This window comes from Tursiops truncatus, chromosome 13 (genome assembly GCF_011762595.2).
Source record: "Tursiops truncatus isolate mTurTru1 chromosome 13, mTurTru1.mat.Y, whole genome shotgun sequence".
In the NCBI taxonomy this organism is placed as follows: Eukaryota; Metazoa; Chordata; class Mammalia; order Artiodactyla; family Delphinidae; genus Tursiops; species Tursiops truncatus.
The window spans coordinates 38040880-38061275 of NC_047046.1; the positions used below are offsets into that span (position 1 = coordinate 38040880).

Consider the following 20396-nt stretch of genomic DNA (forward strand, 5'->3'; position numbering starts at 1 on the left):
TTTTAACAGTCCCTTTGACACTTTCCTGTGTTACCTGATTAAGCTGTTCTGCTGGTGTAGAGTCAGGGATTTGGGGTCTATTATATTCATTTCGGAAAATTCTAGTTGCCTGGAGTCTTTATCTCTCCCATAACCTGCCTCTGAAATGGCATATGGTTTTTCTGCCAAATAAGAATTTTCTTTTGGATGTCTCTGGTATTACATAAGGAAAAATTTTAGTTTATTCCAAATATTAAAGCAACTTTTCTTCAGAGAAAAGTTCTTTCCCCTACATTGCAATGACTTAGCTTACATGACACTTTTCAAATGACAAACTTATCTGGATAGAGATAAATATATCTCATTAAAATATGGCTTTAAGGGAAACTGTGGAGACAGTTTTAATATGGCACATGATGATATCCTTGATGCCACATCATACGACCAAGTTACATGGCTACCATTATTTAAGGTAATAGTACCAGCCTCATTGAGTTCATATAGGAATTAGGTGAATTGATATATTTAAAGTGCTTAAACTTAAAACTAGCACCTAGCACGTAGTACCCACTGGTGAGTGTTTGTTAAATACATAAAAAAGAAAAGAAAACCTATGTACAGAGAAATGGACTTTCTTAAAATAGATCAAGGGAAAAACTGAAATTCTATAGTCTACTATAGTCTCTCTCAGCTCACTCTTGTTGAATTAACTTCCTTCCTGCATATATAGTTTCTAATTTGAACAACCTCTTTCATTTTAAAGATTCGCCGGTTCTCAGTCCAGCTAATTCTGCAATCAATTTAAGTGGAGCTCAGGACCTGACCTGGAATAAGAATGTTGTGAAGCCACTGGCTTTATCTTTGCAGGTTGTAGGGAAGACTTTTGCTGCAGGTGATGTTTTCCTCACTTATATATATATATTTTTAATTTATTTATTTTTAATTTATTTTTGGCTGTGTTGGGTCTTTGTTGCTGAGCACAGGCTTTCTCTAGTTGTGGCGAGCGGGGGCTACTCTTTGTTGCGGTGCACAGGCTTCTCATTGCGGTGGCGTCTCTTGTTGCGGAGCACGGGCTCTAGGCGCACGGGCTTCAGTAGTTGTGGCATGCGGGCTCAGTAGTTGTGGCACACGAGCTTATTTGCTCCATGGCATGTGGGATCTTCCCGGACCAGGGCTCAAACCCGTGTCCCCTGCATTGACAGGCAGATTCCTAACCACTGTGTCACCAGGGAAGCCCTCCTCACTTATATTTATTTGGTAAATACCTAGTCCGTAAAAGACTTGTGTGAAATTTAATTGACAATTTGGTAGAAGAAAACAGAAGCTCCTTCTTTGCCAGTTGAAGGCAAAAGTGGGGCTGTCTACTATAACGCACGTTTATACAAAGCTTTGTGTTTTCTGTGTTACATCCAGAAGAGTCAGTGAATGACATTTGGCACACAGGGGAGACAAAGCAGGTTGATTCTGTTCAATAAAAATTTCTTGGATACCTGCTATACTGAGGAACTGGGGATAGATACTAAGATAAATAAGGCTCAGTCCCTGACCTCTAATGTACTTGTAACCTTGCAGAGGAGATCAACGTAAAAGAAGATATTTTCAGTGTACTGCAATAAATACATAATATCCTAGGGGAGCACAGAGGAGGGGGGGTTAGCCCAGCATTTTAGGGAGTAATTGAGAACGGGTTCTTGGGGACTTCCCTGGTGGTCCAGTGGTTAAGATGCCGCGCTTCCAATGCAGGGGGCGTGGTTTCAAACCCTGGTCAGGGAATAGGGGAAAGACATTTCAAATTCAGGGAAAAGCAGGAGCAGAGCTTGAAAGGAAAAGGAAAGGAAAAAAGCAGCATGACATGTGCAGGAACTTCCAGCAGTTTGGACTCGTTAGAAACATACAATGTAAAACTCAGGGAGTAGCAGGAGGTGAGCAAGAGGCAGAAAAGGGAAAGGTCATAGGGGGTCAGGATAAGAAGTATGGATTTCACTCTATAACTTATGGCACAGGGGAGTGACATGGTCTTATTTTAACTTAAGCTAGATCATTTTGGCAGCAAAAAGAAAGCGTTGGGAATACAAGTTGCAGGTCGTTCAATAGTCTGGTTGAGAAATGATGAGGTCCTTGACCAGGGTGAAAATAGGTTGGAGAGGAGGAGACAGATTGGAAAGCTACTCAGGATGTAAAATGAGCAGACTTGACTGATTAATGGGAGCATAAAACAGAAGAATGGGTTTCAGTTGACGTCCATCTTTCTGGGCTAATGGTTAGTACCATTGCTTGAGATAGGGAATACAGCAAGGGGAGCAGGTTCCCCAGGAGGAGATTGTGAGTTCAATTTTGGACATGATGAGTTTGAAATACCCATCAGGCATCCAAGTGGCGCTACTCAACGGTAATTTAATTTATCGTAGGAGGAAAACAGGACTAATGGTATAAAGTTGAGCCACCAGCATATGGTTAAAATCACCATGTAAATAGTGTCAGCCAAGGAGAAATGTAGGGTAAGGCAAGCTATGAACTAAAGGCAGACCCGTAGACAATTTCAGTGTTTAAGAAAAAGAAATGGTCAGAAAGGTAGAAGAAAAATAAAGAGAAGGAGAACCTATCATTCTTGGAAACTTTCCAACAGTTAGGTATCATAATTTATCCAGACCACTTTTGTTCTTACTCTGGTCCAACAATTCTTGCAGAATCTGCCTTCTGTTTAGATTACAGACTGGAACAAACTGAGTCCAAGTTTTTACAGCATAGAAGAAAAATTAATGAAATTATGGATCTTGGCAGTAATCATCATGATTGCTAAAACCATCAGATGAGAGGCTGATGAACAACTTTGTAGATTAAGCTGACAACTCTTAAACCCACGGATGAATGTTTACATCACAGGAAAAGAGAAAACTGGTCATTATGTGCCTCTTAATGGAAGTATACAGTAGGACTTATGAGATACTCTTGCCAAAAAAAATCAAACTTGAATCTGAGCAAACATCTATATCTAATGATTAGTTTAGGAATTAGAGGAGACATCAAATGACACCATGGATATCCAATCAGCAAAATACAGGAAATGAGAAATTCTGCCAGGTTTTCAGCAAATTAATTGTTAGAAAGAAAAAGAAAAAGAATTCTATAGATTAAAAGAGGTTTAAGGGACATAGCAACTAAATTCAGTGTGTGGATATTTTTTGAACCCCAGTTTGAACAAGAAATGTAAAAAGCCATTTCTGAGCTGATTGGGAGAAATTTGAATACTGATGGGATATTTGATATTAAGAAATTATTGATCATTGTTAATTTTAAGTATAAAAAAGATCATGGTTATGTTTTTTAAGAGTCCTTTTCTTTCAGAAACACATACAAAAGTATTTATGGATGAAATGATATGACAAATGAGTTTGCTTCAAAATAATCCAGAGCCCATATGTGTGTCTGTGGGTGGGGGGGGAAGATAGGGAGTATATGTAAAGCAGGATTGGCCACATGTTGGTAAGTGTTGAAGCTGGGTGATGGGTACATAGTTCATATACCATTCTCTCTGCTTTTATATATGTTTGAAAATTTCCATGATAAAAGGTAAAAAAAAAAAGTTTTCTCTTCTTTTCTACCCACCATCTCCAAAGACTTCACTGAAAATAATTCTCAAAGATCTCTTGGGGTCCTAGAAAATTATTTTGGGTGACATTTCATGTTAGTTAAAGTAGTACTCTGTTGGTTGTAGTTGGATCTGTACAACTGGGCTGTTCCGTCAGTGGGATTTCTTTGAATCCTATGTGAGGTTTGTCATATGGTTGCAGCATCACAGAAAGCAGTGTCCTGCCCAGACTCTGTTCTGAGTGGCTCCTCTTGTGTACCACAGATGCTGCTAATGGAAACAGTAGCCATGGAGGAAAGAGCAGTGCGTCTAGCTCCACTCCAGCCCGCCCAGGGAATTACTCTTTGTCACCAAGACCTAGCTTTGCCTCAGGAGACCAAGGTACAATACCCATCTTAGAGTTTTGAAATAACACTTAATTATGGAAGAAGTGCTCCAGAGAGTTTGGAATGATTAATTATCTGGCAGCACACTCCCAGTTTTTCCTTAGCTTCTCGTACAATGTTTTGAAAATTTATGATTGGTATGAACAATTATGATGAACATATCTTGGTGATTCTACAAGGGTGGGCCTACCTAGGAGATAACATTGAAACAAATATATAAGAAGTGTCTTGAAAAGCCATGGGCTTTGATGACCAAAGTGCAGGGTTCAAAGTTCCTCTCTGTGTGTGACTCTGGGTAAATGTGAGCCTTCCTTTCACCATCTACAGAATGGGTATAACAACGTAGTTGTCCTACGACTTCACAGGGTTGTTGATAGAATCAGATGAAATAATCTGGGTGAAACGGTACATTGTAAAACAGCCTGCAGCTGTTAGTGCTGTTAGTGTGTGACTTTTTCTAACTTTATCTTTACCTCTAGAAAAGTGACTTCGACTTGCTGAGTATAATCATAGTAAAGGTCCTATGTTACTTTGGCTTCTTTCCCTTCTTCCATGACTAAGGACAAGGCTCATCTTTCTTTTTGTATTCAGCTACCATGTTCATTTCTGGACCACCAAAGAAACGCCACCGAGGATGGTATCCTGGGTCACCTGTCCCCCAATCTGCTTTAGTTGTACCTATTCCTGCAGTTCGCCCTCTTTCAAGAACTGGTAAGATTTCAACAGAAGATGGGTTTTAAGTTTCCTTAAATTAACAAAGGTATCTGCTACTCTCGTTCTTTCCATGAACCCTTGAAAATAAATTTCCTTAACTAACTTTTGTGTCCAGTACCGTAGCAGCTAATATTTTGTCCGCATCACATCTGCCATCCCTATAAGCACATGTGCCATCACAAAAGATCTTGATTCACCATCTGTCTTTGTTTTACACTATAGTATCAATAAACCACTCTTTATGTAGGGCATGATGCTACCAATCCACCATTATAGAGCATAAATGAACTTGCTTTGCCAATAGTGGTATTTGATGTATCCTCCTGTGATCTGGTTCGTTATGTGACCTATACTTATTATTTCTGAATTGGATGGTTCAGTCTGTGACTAGAATCCTGAAAAACCAACTGGTTCTCCTTTATAATATCCAAGCTGTGGCCATTTGGTACTTACAATTAAATGTTCAAATGCTCATCTACCTTGCTGTATGAAACACAGACAAATGTAAATATACCAATGCTAAGACATAGACGGGGTTCTTTAAAAATTTACATTTGTTTAAAAAATGATTCTAAAATCTACAGAGAAATGATAAATACAGAAAGAATTATGCCGGTATGTTACTGTGGTTGCCTCTAGGTAGTACTGATTAATGATGAATTTATCCTTATTCTCACTTTTCTATACTTTTCACGTTTTCTGTAATGAGTAGATATGCCTTGATAATCTAGGGTGGGGGGAGATAAAATACAAAACAGAATCCAAAATACTGTATGTGGAAAAACAACTAGAAGGAAAAACTGCCAAAATGCTAAATAGTAGTTATCTCCAGACGATTTGATAATGGTTGATATTTTTGTTTGTTTTTCTCACTTATTTTATACAATAAACACAAATTACTTTAATAAAAAAGCCATTAGACTTATAAAACTTGCATATTAAAAGTATTAACGCTGTGTTGATTTCAACTCTATTTCATTTATCCTTCCTAGCTAATCCTTCTTGTCAAACAACTTTTTTTCCAGAGTCCCTTTTATCTGCCCCAGTTCCACAGACCCCATTAACTGGAATTTTACAACCTCGACCCATTCCTGCAGGGGAAACTGTAATTGTTCCTGAAAATCTGCTGAGTAACTCAGGAGTTAGACCAGTAATCCTGATAGGTAAGGAAAGGAATTCCAAGTTGCCTGTGTCTGCTGGAATCTAGGAACAATCCTCCATTTCACTGCGTGTCTATTCATGTGTTCATGAAGGTATTCATTGATCCATCTATTAATTCTTTAAGCACTTATTGGTCAGCTCCTTCATGATATCCTAAACATGGGACTAGAAGTTGGGAATAAGGCAAAGTCTTTTTGCCCACAAGGAGCACTGTTTAGTGGGGCAGTCTAGAGGTTCACAGCCAAACTCTCCATCATCTCAGAGGTGATGTTTCAGCTGGGGAACTGAGGGGTGGATGAGAGCAGACAAGGTTGGGGACGGCTCATTTCAGTCAAAGGGAGCCAAACGGCAGAGAAAAGGAACAAACTGAGCCAGCAAAGAGGCCCCACTTGGGAGAACCAAGAGGCCCCAGAGCTGCAGGTCTAAACCAAGGGGAAGCATTTAGGAGTGAGAGCCTTTCCAAGCCCTCTATAAGTGGAGGTGTAGAAATGTAGGGGTCCCTAGATTCCATGACTAATTTAGAGCCTTTCATACCCCCATCAAGAGTGCCCTCGTCGGGGGGCTAGCCTAGGCCAGAAGAAGAAGACTGCCGGCTTTACCTTCGGGACTAAACAGATAGGGTGTTTAAGCCCACTAGATCTTTATGGTATGTCTATGTGAGGTGTTATCTGTTTCTTGCAGTTGGCTTGAGCCAGACATGGATGGTTTCGCTTTGAGCCCTGTTCTTTATCAGACTGCCCTATCCACTGCTCCTGGACCTATAGGCACTAGGGGGAATCCCAGTTGTTTAAATTCCATATAGTCAGGAAGTTCTTACTGAACATTTGAATTGCATGCACAGTGCAACTAAGCCTTGGAAAGATACATAAAACATGAGGACCCTTTGGTGTCTGCCTTTTAGAAAGACTCACAAAGGGACTGTTCTCTTCACCATACCACAAATACAGGGTGTATTTTCAACACATTTGTGTCCTATCTACTTCTAAGACGATTTAAGGCTGTTTACTGACAATTAGGAAGAGAACACAACAAAAATGGCTGAGATAGCAAAAAGAGTAAGAACCTCCAAGTCCCTGCAACTGGAAGAATATTGCTGTTGATCAATGAATTTAGCTTAAATGTTTTAAAAGAAAACCTCAAGAAGTGACACATGTTATTGTAGCTTGTCTGTTTGTTTGTTTTCTGACTTCTTTTCTGAAGAGAAACTTGATCAGGAATTTTATCTGAAAACATTTTATTCTTGCAGTTTTACAAAGGGTACAGAGATGTTTCTGCAAACTCTCATCAGTCCTCTATGTCAGAGATATAATATTAACATGTCTCTTATATAATATAGTTTGAGTATTAATATAATTAGAGTATTTTGCTTCCTGTTCTTCTAATTTAATGACAGGGTAGAATTTAGAGCATTTGCGTGAATTCCCTGGGATTGATATATTTGAGTGATTTGTTTGGTAGCCATCTCAGAGGGCAGGGAACTTTGTTAAGCATCGTTGATCCTAGTTGAGCAAATATACCTGGTTGGACCTCAAAAAGAAATGTTGAACTTCACTGACCTGCTTCTATTGGGGCAGGCTATGGCACTTTACCCTATTTCTATGGAAATGTTGGTGACATTGTTGTGAGTCCTCTGCTGGTGAATTGCTACAAGATTCCACAGTTGGAAAACAAAGATTTGGAACAGTTAGGTTTGACTGGCAGCCAGCTCCTGAGTGTGGAAAACATGATTCTTCTGACAATACAGTATCTCGTGCGGCTGGGTAAGCAATTTTCAATAATCATTTGATGGCGACGATTTTTATTCTTTTTTGGAACATACTTTTTTCCTTTCTTACCCACTTTCTCACATTTATCCACCTCTTACTTTACCCTCTTTCACGTCTAACATTCTTTTTCTTCAACCCCATTCTCTATGGCTTTTCCCTTTCCTCTCCTCCATTTCTTTCCTACTCCTTTCCTACTCCTTTCCTATTTCTTTTTCTCCCCCCTATTTCCCTCAGATCTAGCCTCCCTTGCTGCTGGCTTTGCTTCTTTGGGTCCTAGAAGAGATAAATTGCTCCACCTGGTGTCCAGGGCCATAATGGTCCTAAAGTCTCCAAAGTAGTTGATGTAGGCAGACTGTCCAAGGGCTGTGGGTACCTCCCTTGTGAGTCAGGCCAAGCCACCTTTCTGAAAGTGCAGCTACCATCTGGAATGCAAATGTAGCCATTGTGTTAGACAATTATTTTCCAATTTTCCACTTAGCCTTTTTATCTTGTTTATCCACTGCCCCTACACCCATTTTTTTCTTCTCCAGCTCCATCCCTTTGATGTAATCCCAAACTGCTTCCTTTCATTGAGGTAGTAACTTGGACCTCCCTGGAAGGTTTTCTGAGCTTTAGGGTAAGGGGATACCTAGGTCATGAACCCTTCACTTCCTCTATTTGATATCTCCTCCTGAGCCCCACAGTGGGTGTATGCAGGTGCCCTGACGGTACTTTAGTGGCTCCGCAGCATTTGCATTGCAATGTCCTTTATTTTGCAAACTGCAGTAGGCCATCTAATATGCAGCCTAATTATATACCTACTCCAGGACTTCAAACCACTGATTTACTTAGGAAAATGGTCAAGATGTAAAATTACACATTAAAAATTTTATCTGCACTCTTGTGACTTTTTTTTTAATGATTTTAAATACTTTGGTGTTAAATAATAAAAAACATGGGCCAAACAATGTTAAACACACACACACACACACACACACACACACACACAAGCTTCAGCTTCAGTCTTTGGAGCATCAGCTAGCAATCATGGCTGCAACTCTTAGTACCCTGAGAGCCCAAACTCCTGCTTTGACATGGAATCTACTTTGACATGGGATCTGCTTTGACACAGGCTTTTGAAACTTGCAAGGCTTCAGGTATCTCATGAGCCACTTTCATGATAAATCTAGGACTTGCTAATCATTTTTATTAGTAGGTAGTAAAATTATAAAAATCTCCCGGGTCTGACATTTGATGTCATCATTTTAATTGATACATACTGACTTTCAACCGTGTTCCAAGATGAAAAACTAGCTTCTAGGTGTATCCAGAATCAGTTATACAAGGCCACATAAAGCAATGCTATTTTAGTTAACCAAGCCTATCAGTATAGCATTTTTTAAAATCTCAATACCAATTTAAATAGTCAAAGTCCAAGTTAATTAAAGGAACTAAATGGTCAAAACAAAACCTCTTTCCTTAAATTAGTAAAAGCTCTTTTCTTAAAAAATAGAACAATCTCCATTCAATTAGACAAAACTCTTCTCTGCCCTGCAGAATCAGTTCTCTCCAGGGTTTTACTTGCAACCAATTAATTATGTTTCTCAATGTCCAACATAAATAGATATTTCTTTTTCTTAATCTAAATTTTGTACATTGAAACATCTCTCTCTTTAACTCTTCTGGAGTCCGTAATTTTTTTTTTTTTTTTTTTTTGCCTTCAGAAGTTTTGAAGAAGGCAGCAAGAATAGTTTCACCTATGCTAAAGATTATAAATTGACATTTGAAAAAATAAATCCAAACTTCTAAAAGGACAGGTGTAACACTTGGATGGCTCAGTTATCTGAAGGTAACAGAGAAGAAGAAAAGCAAGATTTTTCAGAAAGAACAGACCTTTCCACTACAATCACTTTTAAAAAAAAGTCTCTGTTATTTCACAATCTGAAAATCTTTTGAAGTAGATAATGAAATCAGCAAATCCAGAGATTCTTGGAGGACTCTGAGTCTATTGGAACCTTGTCTTTTCCTATTATGGTGGCTGTATCTGAAAAGCCTTCGGACCTGATGCCTGGGCTACACTGAGTTACTGGAGATAAGCATCTGAAGAAAAAAAATTACTATATATTATCAAGCTTGTGAAAAGTGGAGAAAAGGCTCCTGCAATTTAGCTGTAAAGGCTAAGGATGCAGAAATGACGGGAGGTGATTGGAAGCAGGGCAATTTACTCTAAAAAGTTTCTTACCTCATTTAAACTTTGATACATTTTCCTCCATTTCTCAATTCCTAACAGTAATTCAGTCAAAACTCTGTAAAAGTGAGTTTTAAGGCAACCGAGAACGCTATGAACATGTTTGATATTTTATTTTCCCAGAATGCCTTCATATTTGGAATTAATTATGCTGCCTAACAGAAAATGTTACTCCATGGTGGTTTGGAGGGGGCCTTATGCACACACCTATTAACCAGCCTCCTCAGATTGTCTATGAGAGGCCGGAGGGAACTGGAGAAGTCACAGCCACATGCTTTTGAGCTGTCATTTGTTCTGATGGAAGAAAGCTTTAAGTACATGACCATCTTCCCTTCTTCTCCATGCAGTCAGTACAGATCTTGCGCTTTGAGCTCACTACTAAGTGTATACTCAGTGGCCACGAACCGTGGTGCTAATTTGATAAAGTTAAATGAAGATCAGAAGCTTTGGTGGCTCCCAGGTGATAATAAGGCATCCTCTAGTAAGGGATTGGGGAAGGCACAGAAACATAAACACAATGTAAGCATTGCCATTTTCTTGCCCTCTTTCCATGTATTGCCATTTTCTTGCCCTCTTTCCTGCTTCCCTCTGGCTCCAACCAATCCTGAGAAAAACTGGTTTTTTCCAATTAAAATTGTTTATTTTTAAAATATATGATATTTTATTTAATTTTCCTTATCCTATCCATTACTAAACTTGCATTTTTTTTTTACTTTCCCTGAGAATATGGGCAGGGTCCAGGGAGGCCACTTAAACCCCTGTTAGAGGAAGGAAAGGTTTCTGACTCACTCAGGTGCCTCGTTCTCATACAGAAGTCCAGTCCCTCATCCCTGTATTCTTTGCAAGGGGATTTTGGCTTTGGATTCTGAAGCTATTGCTTGATCTCAGATCACAGACACTGAGGGGGTCTATATCTGTTTCAGGAGGATGAGTTTCAAATCTCAGGTCCACACAGCAAAAGAAATGCCTTTGAGTAGCAGGAGTGAACAGTCTTGCCAGTTTCAATTTAAACTAAGTGTAGGAATTCATTTGTGTCACTTGGATGCCAGACACTGACTTGCTTATTTTGTCTCAGAGACTGGTTGAGGGACTTCCCTGGCGGCCCAGTGAGTAAGTCTCTGTGCCTCCAATGCAGGGGGTGTGGATTCGATCCCTGGTAGGGAAGGTAAGATCCCACAAGCTGCGCGGCTCCGCCAAAAAAAAAAAAAAAAGACTGGTTGAGTTTCTAAAGAGAAACAAAATACCTCTAATTCCAGGGACCACAGATCACCCATGTAAGCTTAACCATAACCTCGGCCAGGGAAGAGGGCCACATGCCATTCTTAACCCAGAACCCTGGGGAATAACTAGGTGATGAGAGCATTCTCTATCTGGGGAAAGCGTGGAACTGCCTAAATATACATTGGGAGTGAAAAATAATTAAACTTAGTTTTCCTTGTGGACAGTATTCTCAAAATTAGGTATAGAGGCAATACATTAAAATGTTCTTCTAAGGCACCTATGAATAAAATGAGAAATGAGTGAAGCCTGAAGCTGATTATATACCAGTAGGTTAGCTTCTTGCTTCATTAGTCATTAACTATTTCTGTAACGCCAAGTTTAATATGTCAACAAAAATACCACCTTCAGTGACCATCTCCCAAGGCATACAATGGAATTGATACTGTCTCTGAGCACATCTTCTTTTAAAGATATCAAGAATAGAAGTCTGCATTTTAAAAATAAACGTGTATCAAGGCAAACAAAAAAGAGAGAAGGTAATTTAGCAATGGAAAATGGTTAGTAGAGGCAGTATACTTGAGGCCACTAGAGGAAAAAGAGCTTGTTTGCCAGCTGCAATAGACTGCACTCTGATGTGTGTGTTTGTGTGTGTGTGTGTGTGTGTGTGTGTGTCTTTTCTAGCTGTGATTAAAAAAAAAAATTCTAGCTGTAATTCTCTTCAATTTAGGTCCTGATCAGATACCTCTCAGGGAAGAATTTGAGCAAATTATGCTGAAAGCTATGCAGGAATTTACTCTGAGAGAGAGAGCCCTGCAGATGGGTGGTCAGTGCACGCCTGTGTCACCAGGACAACTCCCCTGGCTGGCTAGGTTAATTGCCAGCGTATCTCAAGACTTGGTTCATGTGATTGTGACCCAGAACTCCTTGGCGGAGGGCATTTCAGAGACATTGAGGACTCTCAGTGAAATGAGACACTATCAAAAACTACCAGATTATGTTGTGACAATTTGTGCATCGAAAATCAGAGGAAATGAGTTTTGTGTGGTAGTATTAGGTGAGTAATTTTTTCATTCATTCATCCTCTGTCCATTTGTATAATACTAAATGGGGTGTTTCAGGCATCCATGTGATTAATCTCTGGTCAAGTGCTCCAACTTGGGTTCTTCCTCCTAATTTTAACTTTTCCTTTGCTCCTCAGATCAGATTTTTATAGCCCTTAGTTTGGCTGTTGTCCCTGTCAGCTGGTTGTGGGAGCATTATTTCAAAGCACACCCTAGTAACAGATACCCTTGTCTCATGTAACTTCTGTCCTTAAGATGTTTTGGAAATGTTACCACTCCAGCATGTGATAAAGCCATTGCCACAGGTGGTTTAAGCCAGTTAATCATATTTGCCAGGAACTTAGCTCATATATTCACCTCTTCACTAAGAGGATATTTAATGTTATAACATTGACCCTAAAGAAAACGTTCAGAAAGTTGGTATGTTACAAAATTGATTTTTGTTTCTGGTGCTGATTTTCTATCAGGCACCATCCTGAGTTGCCATTTGGACCAAATTTTGCTGAGTTGCCATTTGGACCAAATTTTGCTTTTCTCCTCTCAGTGAATGGCTCTCACCGCTTCCTAGCAAAGGGGCCAAGCCCTCTTGCTTTGACCAAACCCACCTGCCCATCTCTCTGTGATACATATTTCTTTCAAAAAGCTTCATCAGAAAGTGTAACACATTCATTTTCTAATTTTCATTAGTAAAAAAACAACATAAGTTTATATTTTTAAGACTGATATTCATAGTAGCCATGCAGACACAACTTTTTAAAGGTTTTTCACATTCCTCCCGAGTCTTTTAAATAGATGCATGGTGTGTTCTCACCATTACAAACATAAGGTATGTTATTTTTTTCCCTTGATACCTAACTTTGTATTATAAACTTTTCAAATGAAATTTTGAAACTGTCATTTCAAATGCTGTATAATCGCCCATCTTTTGATATGCCATACTTTTCTTAGCCAAGTCCCTCTAGCTACACACTTTAGTTGTGTTTCCAGTTCTTGCTGTTCTAAATCACTTCCCGGTGAACATTTGTTCACTGGCATGTTGTCTCCCCCTCTGTTCTGCAGGTCAGCATCAGTCCAGAGCTCTGGCAGAGAGCATGCTCACCACAAGTGAGTTTTTGAAAGAAATTAGTTATGAGCTCATCACAGGAAAGGTCAGTTTCCTGGCATCGCATTTCAAAACCACATCATTAGGTGAGTGGCAGTCAGATTCAGCAACACTGCCGGCCCCTGGCTGCGTGATTTTCTGAATTTAAATCTTAGTGTGAGCTGAGTGTGGAGGTTAAGCTTGCCCGCTGATCTTCCCTCATTTGGAATGGTTTCTTCTAAGCATTTTGTTACTGACACAGCAAAGGGGTCCAGGCACAAGGATGTGAGGCCTCAGCTCAGCCACTGCTTTGTTGTGTGACCTTGGGCAACGCTCTGCCTCCCCAGATCTCACTTTTCTAATATGTCAAATGGAGATATAATGACCCCGTCCTGCCTGCTCTGAGTATTATAGGGGCTGAGAGAGATTTAGTATGTGGGAGCATGGAACCTGTAAGCACGATACAAACAAGGGTAGCTCTGGCTACCGAGATCCTGCTACAGGGGTGGCTGAGTGTAAATTCCGACGTGGAAAGTGGGATGACCAACAGATATCGATGGGAGCCCAGCGTAGCTGCCCAACTTGGAGACATACAAACATGTCATTCCTTGTGACTTTCTTATCTCCACTTTATTTTGTCATAGGTGATGACCTAGACAAGCTGCTAGAAAAAATGCAACAGAGAAGAGGAGATAGTGTGGTGACCCCTTTCAATGGAGACCTTAATGAATGTGTGTCACCTCAGGAGGCTGCTGCTATGATCCCCACGCAGAACCTGGGTAATGTCACCACAGGCCAAAAGGAGGAAACTAGTCCTCAGGACAGACATAGAAGCTAAGTCGTTCTGAGGGTTTTGAGGTCTTGTCTTCAAGTCACAGATTATGACAGGCCTTTCCTCATTATCTACATGATAAATCTGGCTCAAGTTAAAAATGCCTTACCCTGTGGCCTGGGCCCCATGCTTTTGTTCTTAGTAAATTTCTCCTAGAATTAAAATCAAAGCCAAAGACTTTATTTTAAGCAGTGCCTCTCTTTGTTTTTGTTTTCTTGGGGGAGCGGGGATCCTTGGTGTACTCTCCTTAACTCCACCAGCTGTGCTCACCACTGTGGGTGCTCATGTAGGGCTTCAAAGAACTACTTGAAAGAATCTAGACTACAGTCTGTGCAGGGCTCCTGGCTCTCTGCTCCCTGCATCTACTCTCCAATGTGTAAAGCACACATAATCTCAGGGTTAGCGAGGCCTTCCTAGCAGCTGGAGCAGAAACACTGACATATCATCTGACCTACAACGAGCTTGCAGAATGCCAAGGGGGACGGTGGGACCAGGGGTGAGGAGTTCAATCGCTAGATTAGATTCCTTTAGGTTCAAATCCTTCCCCAGTTCCCTGTTTGATAGGGACAATATAAGAAAGGACAGAACAGAGAACAGGAGAAGGATGGATACGAAGCAGAGATGCTGACAGCCTTTTGGCTTCCACTTGATGGGAATGCATCCTTTATGCATTAGGATGACAGCAGGAAAAGTAGCATGGCTTGGCATTGGCTCAGGCGTAAAAATGAATTCAAAGGCAAAAGTTTTTGACTTCTGGACATTGCATGACAATAAAGTGACCATCCAGATGATCTAAAATGTGTTATGTGAACAAAGTTAAAATTTTGAAATTCTCACATGCCCACATACATATCCTTGATTCCCTGTTTAAGAAACATTGCTCGGGAATTCCCTGGTGCCCTGGGTTCAATCCCTGGTCAGGGAATTAAGATCCCGCACGCTATGTGGCCAAAAAAAGAAAAAAAAAAAAAGCTTAAAATAATAATAAATAAGAGATCTTGGTGGTTAAAAAAAAAAAAGAAAAAGAAAAGAAACATTGCTTAAAGATATTTTTAGGTTTCCTCCAACGTCAAAATTTGTTAAGTTCAATTCTACAGAGTTATGCCATCCCCTGTGTTAGTCCCCGTTCATCTAACCCGCAAAATGAAAGAAACAACAGCCTGACTATCCAAAGACAGATTTTTATTTTGGTTGGTAATCTTTGTGGGTCAAAAACTATTTGGGCTATTATTAAAGGTTGCAGTTTGGGGCTTTTCTAGTAGGTTCTCTCAGCCAGTAGGGAGACCCACCTGTATAAATCTCCACTCGCTGTCAGGGTTCCATGGTGGCTGGGGTCCCATGACTACCGTCTTTGCCTGGGAAGTATTGCAGCTTGATTTTAGAAAACATTCATTAGCACAGGTTAATTGGGCCCTTGCGTGTTCCAGTCAGACTTCCACATGTGTTCCTGATAAAAACCAGCCCTTTCAAGAAGCATTAAATGTTTCTGCTCAGGTGTTTAGCTGACTAAGCCTGTCTCTCATTATGTGTGCGTGTGCATACACGCATGTGTAAGAGAGATTGATCGCTTGATTATAACTTGTAATAAAAAGCTACTGGCTTGGTTAGAGTATCTGGGCAATGTTTTTCTAATACCTCACCTATTGAGCAGCCAGCTGGCCATGTCATGGGTCAGGTCTCTTCAGATAGTACAGGCATCAGCATGGGAGTTGACCACAGTCACCCAGACCTGCTAGGTCACAAGCACTGGCAAAGTGGAGTCAAGTGGGAAGAAAGGTGAAGTTAGTGTCATGGGGAGGAGAATTTCAAGCCATGTTACAACTGACTTGCTGGAGAGGAAATGTTTACTGCAGTGCCATCCAGAAAAGCTCAAAGGAACTCAGCATGATTATGATTATGGCATTAGCTCTGAACTGGGTCTGGGCTCAGGCACCTGACCTGTGCTGATAGTCCTAAAGAAACCAGGAAACTCTTCCCCTTTCCAGAGATGAGTCCTGGCTCCAGCTGCAAGAGTGTGGTCTGTCCCCCCATTTCTGGGCAGGGGAGGGGTGCTGAGATCATGCCTTGTGAGACAATTTATATTAAAATAATACATTTGTAAAACTACTACATTCACTCTTGAGCACATCCTTTCAGCCAAGTTGTCAGGGAAAGTGGGCAAATCTATTGAAAGTCAATAGAGAGTGAGGATAGAAAGTGAGGATTCTTGGTGATAGAGCATCATTCTACCCTATGTGTATTATTTGTCCCTATATGGATTCACAGAGGCCATCACAGAAGTGAATTAATCTTGTTCTTATGACTTTCTTAAATTTTAGATCTAGATAATGAACCCTTCCAGATTTATCAACCGCAGCTTACGGTTGCCAGAAAGCTCTTGTCCCAGGTGTGTGCCATAGCAGACAGCGGCAGCCAGAGCCTGGACCTCGGCCACTTCAGCAAAGTGGACTTCATCATCATTGTCCCAAGATCAGAGGTTCTGGTCCAGCAAACTCTTCAACGGATTCGACAATCAGGTAGGATGGAACTTTCAAAGAGGGCCCTGCCTAGATCCAGCCTTAGATTCCCTCTGTCTCTTTCTTTGGCTTAATCCAAACATTTTTAGGGGCCTGATTCTATTAAGTCTGTGATGTCATCAGTGGATTAGAAACTGGCCACTCATTTATGAAGAGAAATGTCCTCAAGGCAAAGATAGCCCTGCCTGGGATGACGGGGTCTGTGCCACCTGAAGTCCTTCTGTGGCACAGTGAGTCATTCTCATAGGAGGATTCTTGTACCTTTTGCACACTACCAGCAGATTTTTCAGCCTAGAAACCAGAGCGCCATGCCCTGTGTCAGCAATGAGAAACCTCATTAAAAAAAATTCAAAGTTAGAATTTCTCCTAATTTCCTTAAGAGAATAAGTAGAGAGGAAAAAAAATTTTTCCAGAAAATGTGAAAAGGTAGGGAGCAAGTATTTTAGAAGTCTGTGGTAAATAACATCCCTCTCAAACATAAAAGTTGCTTAGAATTACAAGAAGCAATAAGGAATTTAGAAAATTGAGACTGCTGAAAATGCCTGCCTTTGTAAACTAGGTTTGAAAAAGAAATTATAAATGTCAAGTTGCTTCTGAGTACCTTAGCTGGGGGAAGACACACACACACACACACACACACAAACACACACACACACACACACACACACACAGATTTTAACTGGAGGATAAATCTTTTTGCCACAGTAAAAAAATTTATTTTCAATATATTTGAAAACAGGAAGCAGAAAACTTCAGAAGAGCTTAAAATACAGTTTATATGTTCCACACCTGTCATTCAGTGCTCCTTAAACTTTAGGGTGCATGCAGATCACTAGGGATCTTGTTAAATTGCAGATTCCCCTTCAGTAGGTCTGGGTGGGCTCCAGATTCTGCATTTCAAACAAGCTCCCAGGGGCTACCTGGGCAGCTGGTCAGAGGACCACTCTTTGATTAGCACAGCTGTACAAAAAATCTTTCGTTCTAAGTTCCATGGGCCAGATGAGCTGACTAACAAAAGGCTTTTCCCTCTTTAACACCTCTTAGTGGCTGTGACTGAGACATGTAAAGTCTTTCCATGCCTCGTCGAGACCCAAGCGCCTGGTTAACAGTGCAACCTGTGTTTTAGCCTCTAAAATTTTGAATGACAAGTTACAAAATGGCCTGTTAGAAATATTGACTTATAGATGAATTAGCCAGAGACGGTCAAATGCCTTCTCTCACAGCTGTCCCAGAAACTGGAGTGAGCTCTAGACATCCTCAGCTACTGGCCATTCGTCATTTTCTTTCCGCCCCCCTCCATTGAGGGAAATGGAGGGGTTTTCGTCACACCAGGCATTAACCAGATTTTTGCTACTTCTTGTGGATTTTCCACTTTATTACTGTGGAGGGAGCACCTTCTCTTGTAGGTTTTTTACTTGTACCAAAGGGCATTTGTGGCCTTCCTGAGTTTGTGATCTGATATCTCAGTCATACTCCAGCCAGGTCATCTTAGCACCTGTTTCAAGGGGTGAAATCATCCATGGTCAAGTGGTTGTACTCTCCCCAGAGCCTTTTCCTCAAATAACCTCTTGATGACCTGTATTTTCGCCTTTCTTAATCAATGCAAGACCCTAAATAAAACCCTGCATTTTTGACAGATAGAGAAACTCTATTGGTCCTTCCTTTTCCCTTCTCAACGCCCTCAGATTTTTCCAAAGTGAGTATTTTGAGATTATCGTTCCTCAGAAAGGACTGGTATTTGACTAGTTACATAAGCTTAGAATCCAAGAAAATCAGTGTTACAGAGATTCAGAAAATTCAAGGCAAAGCATATTTTTAAAATTATTCACATCTGGCCTTGGCATACATACTGAAAATTTTTGCTGCAGAAACAATCACTTCTATATATTTTTAAATAACTGTATTCATTTTTATTATACAAAAAACCAGAGTTGTTGTTTTATTTTGAAAAATAAAAGAAAGTAGGAAATTTTAAACACTTATAATCCCACCACTCAAGGATAATCACTGTTAAAATGACTTAATACCTAGTGTTCCAGGCTCTCTTCTCTGCCTATGTCTGATATTATAGTAGGCACGTTTTTCCACATCATTAAGCTTTTGTAAGCATCACTCGTAATGAATGTGTATGATATTCCATATCATAACAACACCAAAATTTATTTGCTTTTTTTATTTGAATACCTTTGTATTTTTGGAACACATCACAGTTGATAGAACCTGAAGGACCAGAAGCATTTTAAGGTGTAAAGAGATTGTCCAGAGCAGAGATTCCCCACTAAAACAACTCTTGAAAGTCATTGCTATGAAAACACAGAGGATTCTCAAGAAGTCATCTGACTCAGTTTCCTCATATTTTGCCATGTGAATCAAGGAGAGCTACATTTGCCTAAGGTCCAGAGGGCAGTGCTTTGGGGACAAGGACTGTTCTCTCATCTCTGTGTGCCTGGTGCCTCATTTCTGCCTCTCCTGGGCCTGGCACCAGTAGGGGCTCAACTACGGGTTCGGGTTCGAAGGGAGAGCTGGGGCTGGAGGGAGGAAGGGGAGGGATGGGCAGAGGGAACACCAGCGTCCAAGTGCTTTGCTCTCTGGTTCCATTTGCCTTTCCCTAAAGGAAGCATTTCAGCAGCCAGCCTGCCAGGAAAAGCACCAGGCAGGGAGAAGCAGCCAGGACATGCAGAAAGGCCACATCCTTGGCAGCCCTTGTGTGGCTGAAAGAGAAAGGTGAAAATAGAAACCATCACGTTGTTGCAGACTCAGCACTAAGGCGAAGCATTTGGTACCTTAACTTACTTTCTAACTAAGGAAGGGAGGCAGGGAGGAAAAGAAGACAAAAGAAAACAGTACAGAAAGAATTGGAAGGTAAAAAAAAAAAGAAATGAAATGGGTTAAACCTTTTTAAGTTTGCCCCAGATGGACTTGTAAATGCTGCAGTGATCAATGGAAAAGCAACATAAGGAATTTTTAGACCATAGGAAATTCTTTTGTTTTAGTGTCATTTTTTTTTACAGACTGATGTTGTAGCATAGTTCTTCTAATTCAAGAAGCTCCAAATGCTATAAATTAGAATACTAGGTTATCAAAATGCGATCAAAATGCAAGCCACTTTCAACTCCACATGAGTAGGATGAAAACAGGAAGGATTAGTGACACCATATTTTCCTCCTCCCTGCTTTTAAAATGGTATCCGTGGGAGCCCCCAGCAAATGGGAGCAGATCTACGAGTATCCAGTCAAGGAAGTTTTATCATGCTCAGGGGAATGACGTAACTTTGACACCTCAATACATGCCTGATCATAAAAGAACCAGAGAGACAGTTTCGTCTGCTGATACGTAGATAGGTTTTAAGGCAGTGGGAGAGATTAGGAGGGGAGGAGAAGAGATAAAGGAAGGCAATTTCACTTTCTGAAATGTATTTTCTTGGTCTCATCAACCTTATGTCTCCTTGTTAGTCAGCAGAAAATGTAAGCGGAAAAAAGGAAGTGAGAAAGGCAGCAGGGAGTGGGACCCCAGGGAAGAAAGTACTAGGAAAGCACTCTGCCCTGAGGTGGAATAGGGAAACACCAGAGATGCCTCTGTACAAATAGAACTGAACAAGTACCTAACGTTAGCATCCGTGAAGTCAGTTTCCAACCACGTCGTAGCTGCCCAGTGCCCACCCCTAGTTTATAGACAGCGTTGGCACCTGCCTCACAGCCACCACCTCCCCTCCAAGTGGACGACCCCACCGAATCCTAGCTTCTCTGCATTAAGCTCTCATCTGCAAACACCTTTCCCTCTACTGCTCATCAGGCGCCTGCCCCCTAGTCATATCCCAGATGCTCCTGGATCCTGGAATTGTAAATTCTAACAACCCCAACACC

The 20396-nt window shown here is 40.7% G+C and overlaps 1 protein-coding gene across 5 annotated transcripts in view; it reads left to right on the forward strand.

The window, feature by feature from the left end:
• GREB1L (GREB1 like retinoic acid receptor coactivator) overlaps nucleotides 1-20396 on the forward strand; it is a 260458-nt gene that overhangs the window by 187010 nt on the left and 53052 nt on the right. For 2 of the 5 annotated variants that reach the window (XM_033837607.2, XM_033837608.2), the window contains exons 8-16: nucleotides 743-871; nucleotides 3833-3949; nucleotides 4546-4665; nucleotides 5694-5831; nucleotides 7404-7589; nucleotides 11771-12097; nucleotides 13164-13292; nucleotides 13830-13964; nucleotides 16336-16533. In XM_033837607.2, coding sequence (XP_033693498.1) covers nucleotides 743-871; nucleotides 3833-3949; nucleotides 4546-4665; nucleotides 5694-5831; nucleotides 7404-7589; nucleotides 11771-12097; nucleotides 13164-13292; nucleotides 13830-13964; nucleotides 16336-16533 — 1479 coding nt within the window. The remainder of the gene's footprint in view (nucleotides 1-742; nucleotides 872-3832; nucleotides 3950-4545; nucleotides 4666-5693; nucleotides 5832-7403; nucleotides 7590-11770; nucleotides 12098-13163; nucleotides 13293-13829; nucleotides 13965-16335; nucleotides 16534-20396) is intronic. The other 3 variants (XM_033837609.2, XM_019930541.3, XM_073790574.1) reach the window with 2 other exon arrangements.